Source organism: Lactuca sativa, chromosome 9 (genome assembly GCF_002870075.4).
Source record: "Lactuca sativa cultivar Salinas chromosome 9, Lsat_Salinas_v11, whole genome shotgun sequence".
NCBI classification, from domain to species: Eukaryota; Viridiplantae; Streptophyta; class Magnoliopsida; order Asterales; family Asteraceae; genus Lactuca; species Lactuca sativa.
This window is the reverse complement of record NC_056631.2, coordinates 42,216,627-42,221,542: the sequence shown is the minus strand read 5'-3', so window position 1 is coordinate 42,221,542 and position 4,916 is coordinate 42,216,627. Positions and strand designations below refer to the sequence as shown.

At 30.9% G+C, this 4,916-nt stretch overlaps 1 protein-coding gene across 7 annotated transcripts; it reads left to right on the top strand.

The window, feature by feature from the left end:
- The first annotated feature begins 1,713 nt into the window (after positions 1-1,713).
- On the top strand, positions 1,714-3,939 carry LOC111898234 (protein WHAT'S THIS FACTOR 1 homolog, chloroplastic). 7 transcript variants are annotated; one of them, XM_042898093.1, is made up of 3 exons: positions 1,714-2,071; positions 2,155-2,260; positions 2,391-3,939. In XM_042898093.1, exon 3 carries the CDS (start codon positions 2,669-2,671, stop codon positions 3,869-3,871), a length of 1,203 nt encoding a protein of 400 aa, XP_042754027.1. In that variant the 5' UTR covers positions 1,714-2,071; positions 2,155-2,260; positions 2,391-2,668; the 3' UTR covers positions 3,872-3,939. The 7 variants fall into 7 exon arrangements, with proteins under 7 accessions (XP_042754027.1, XP_042754026.1, XP_023749934.1 ...); XM_042898092.1 differs by having other exon boundaries at positions 1,714-2,084; XM_023894166.2 differs by lacking the exon at positions 2,155-2,260.
- Positions 3,940-4,916: the final 977 nt, after the last annotated feature.

The following is a 4,916-nucleotide window of genomic DNA, read 5'->3' as shown; positions in this document are numbered from 1 at the left end:
ATAATAGAATATTACACTGTACATATTCTAAAAAATAATTTTAAAATGCAAAATAAATGGAAAAAATTCAAAAATTCTTTTTTTTAAATATTATTTTCGGAACTTGAATTAACTAAAAAATCCCGTTTTTTTTTTGAAAAATACTTGAAATATTCTAATAGAATATTACACTGTACATATTTTAAAAAATAATTTTAAAATGCAAAATAAATGGAAAAATCTAAAAATATTCATTTTTTAAATATTATTTTCGGAACTTGAATTAACTAAAAAAAATATCCCGTTTTTTTAAAAAATACGTGAAATATTCTAATAGAATATTACACTGTACATATTCTAAAAAATAATTTTAAAATGCAAAATAAATGGAAAAATCTAAAAAATTCTTTTTTAAATATTATTTTCGGAACTTGAATTAACTAAAAAAAATATCCCATTTTTTTTAAAAAAATACGTGAAATATTCTAATAGAATATTACACTGTACATATTCTAAAAACTAATTTTAAAATGCAAAATAAATGGAAAATCCAAAAAAAAATTAAATATTATTTTTGGAACTTGGGTTAACTAAAAAATAAATAAATAAATAAATAAAATCCTGTTTTTTTTAAAATACATGAAATATTCTAATAGAATATTACACTATACATATTTTAAAAAATAATTTTAAAATACAAAGTAAATGGAAAAATCTAAAAATTATTTTTTTAAATATTATTTTCGGAACTTGAATTAACTAAAAAAAATATCCCGTTTTTTTTTAAATACGTGAAATATTCTAATAGAATATTACACTGTACATATTCTAAAAAATAATTTTAAAATGCAAAATAAATGGAAAAATCCAAAAATTCTTTTTTAAATATTATTTTTGGAACTTGAATTAACTAAAATAAATAAATAAATAAATAAATAAAATTCCGTATTTTTTGAAAAATACGTGAAATATTCTAATAGAATGTTATACTGTACATATTTTAAAAAATAATTTTAAAATGCAAAATAAATGGAAAAATCTAAAAAAAAAATTTTAAATATTATTTTCGGAACATGAATTAACTAAAAAAAATTAAAAAAAAAATCTCGTTTTTTTAAAATACGTGAAATATTTTAATAGAATATTACACTGTACATACTCTAAAAATAATTTTAAAATGCAAAATAAATGGAAAAATCCAAAAATTCTTTTTTAAAATATTATTTTCGGAATTTGAATTAACTAAAAAAATTTTAAAAAATGTGTCTCACGTTCTCACAAAATTAGACCGTCTCACATGAAACTAACTAACTAACTAACTAACTAACTAACTATATATACATATATATATATATATATATATATATATATATATATATATATATACACACACACACACACACGTACCGATCACCATGTTTGTTACTAGCCATGATGTTGATGAAAGCAAGGAACGGAAAAACCAAACGGGAGCCTTATAATCCTAAGGATCATTTTTTGCCATGTCTTGATGACTCCAACTTCAAAGGATTCCTACGACGTTATACCATGACTCCAACTTCAAAGGATTCCTACGACGTTATACCATGTTGTGTGATTCCAATTATGATTTTGATTCTGGTTCTGATTTTGATTCTCCACATCGGGTATGTTTGTTGGCTTTGATAATGATTTTTGTGAAATACGATACAAACACGGTGGAAAAAAAAAAGACTTCTAACAAGTTTGATTAGAGAATAAGATTTTTGTTATTATTAATTTTTTTTGGGTTTTTTTGGTATATCGGTTTAAGGTTTAAATTTGAAGGGTTAAAAGCATATGACAATCGACTTACCCACGGCTCCTTCATACTCATTGAATGGTAAATTGTTGTGGGCAATGAGAGTTAGGGCCAAATATTTTATCTTTGCTCACTTGGGTAGGCACTAGGCAGGTAGGCAGCCATCGGAGGCGGGAAAAGATAAATCAGAAAACCAATTGGGAAGACACCGATTCAAGAAATAAAAACTATCGAAATAAATCTTCATTCATGGAAGGCTGAAAATCTTAAACAAACAGATCAAATGGTTTCCGCCAACCAATTAATTTTCTAGTAAGAACTCCAAGTAAGCATTTCAATTCTCATGCTTCAGTGCTTATATTTCGATTTATAATTGGTTTTCCTACTTCTCAAAGTGACTTTTAGCATCCCGGGTTATGCACATAAGCTGTTTGATGAAATTCCTGTTAGAAGCAATGAAATCGGTGTGACCAAACGAGTGCCTCAGGACCATGACAAAATGTGATTGTTTAAAAGATTCTAAATAAAAAAGAACCGTGAGGAAACTCTTGTTATTTAATTGGAGTTCTTCTCTTCATGTATTTAGTTAATTTTCTATGTTTCTTCATATTTAAAACATCAACTTTTGCAGGAATCAGCATATTACTCTATGCAAGTTTAGCTTCTTAACAAAACGAATGTATCTTCATGATGGAAAGTGGTTTTACTCTATGCAAGTTTGATCGATTCTTCTCCTTTTCCTCACTGGGCTACTTCTACTTTTTTGGCAATGAAAACCGGCATTAATCGTTAAAATTTAGCCACTGGTTTTATGTTTGTCAGGTGAAGAAAACCAACATTTTCTCTTTGCAATCGTTGTGCACACCAACTGTTCGACATATTGCTTCATAGACTGTTTCTTCACCAAACATGAGAAGAAGTTCAATCTTACCATTGTTACGTCTACACCAACCCTTAACATCTTCCCTATACGACAAAATCCGGGACAATTCCTCTTTCACCAAATCAAGTTTTATGTGGATTCAAATCATGCACAAAACCTGTGGAGGAAGAAGACCAAAAAAGAAAATCTACCACAGAGTCCATGAACTAGACAAAGCCATGGACCTCCAAAAGAAACCCAATGTCATCCTAAAGCTCAAATCAATCATCCAATCACAAAAGAACCAATCTTTACTTCTTAGAGACCTCGAAAAAGAAGTGGGATTTATTCAAAAATGGAATTTCATCGCTGTTATTGAAAAATACCCATTAATATTCCACGTCAGCAGTGGTCACAAAACACCACCTGCAGTCTCACTTACCAAAAAAGCCGAAAAGATTGCTTCTGAAGAATCTCTAGCCAATGAACTCATGGAACCCATTTTGGTCAACAATTTGAAGAAACTATTAATGTTGTCAGTTGATTGTAGGTTGCCACTTGAATCCATTGATTTGATTCAACCCGAATTCGGTTTACCTTCTGATTTCAAGAAATCTTTAATCCCAAAATTTCCCGAATTTTTCTCTGTAAAAGAAGTACGCGGGATTCCCCATCTTGAACTTGAAACATGGGATTCCTCCCTTGCGATAACTGCCCGAGAGGAAAGATTGATCCAAGATAGAATTTCGGGCAGTTCCGGGCAGCTGAAACGGGCACGAATTTCAAAAGATGGAAACTTTCATGGCCCTTTTGCTTTTCATTTAAAATTCCCAGTTGGGTTTCGACCAAACATGAGTTATCTTCAAGAACTTGAAAAATGGCAGAAGATGGATTTTCCTTCTCCTTATTTGAATGCAAAAAGATTTGAAGTTTCTGATCCTAAAGCTCGGAAGAGGGTGGTTGGAGTTCTTCATGAGGTTCTTAGTTTGACTATGGAGAAAAGGTTGACTTCTGCACAGCTGGAAGCGTTTCATTCAGAATTGAGATTGCCTGCTAGATTGTTGCTTTGTTTAATTAAGCATCATGGTTTGTTTTACATTACTAATAAAGGTGCAAAGAGTAGTGTTTTTCTTAAAGAAGGTTATGAAGGGTCAAGATTGGTTGATAAATGTCCCCTTTTGATGTTTAGGGATAAGTTTGTAGCACTCAGTGGGAGGAGAGATGTTGAACATTCATCATGTGTTGTATGAACATCTTTAGAAAATCTATATGTGACATTTGTATGAAAGTTATTTGATACATGTTTGACTTTTTAATATATGTATCCATGTGATAGATACTATACATATTTGTATGTTCATAGAGCTCGATATATTATAATTTATATCATGGCATTTTATTTATTTAAGCTAATATTGACAATGGGTACATTAGTACAAAATGTATGTGTATAAAGGAATAGTGAAATATGCAAATTTTAATGATAACATTGATAAAATTTAGCATATTGGTATAAACATTTGAAACAGAAAGCAGACTTGCACAAAATCGGGGCTAGGCCTGTGATGGCTACTATGGGCCTATGGCTATAAATTTGGCTTTGCAAAAACGGGTCCAGCAGCTTGAACCTATAAAAATCATGCAACCGGTCTAAAAACAGGGTTTAGAAAAAACTGTTACGAAAAGGAACCAAATAAACCCGATTGTTTCATCCCTAACTATAATAAGATGTCCAAATTATCCTTAAAATATTTTTTTTCAGTGTTTTATTAATGACATTTATTTTAGAAAATATTTTCGTCCGCCCCACCACCTGAACTTTTCCCTTAATTTTCCTAACATGGTCTACCAATAACATCTTCACCATTCTCCTCTCTCTTGTTCCAACTACTATCACCATCCTTCCTCTCGTTCTCCTTTCTCTCACCGGAAAACACCATATTCGAAAATGGCACCGTTGGAAAGCACAATCTCTCTCTCTCTCTCTCTCTCTCTCTCTCTCTCTCTCTCTCTCTCACACACACACACACACACACACACACACACACACACAACCTTCCATCACCACAACCTTCATGTCGCCGCCACTGCACCCGTTGATCTCTATCACTACACCACAAGGATTCTGAAACTACACAAGCCCTCCATCACCACAACCCTCATCATCCACCCCTATCTCTTGAATCAAACTCGCTACTACGAGGGCATCACCAATACCGTCGAAAAATATATTAAATAACATAACTATTTTTTCTTATATTTATCTATTTTAGACTGTTAAAACGAATCTTTCTT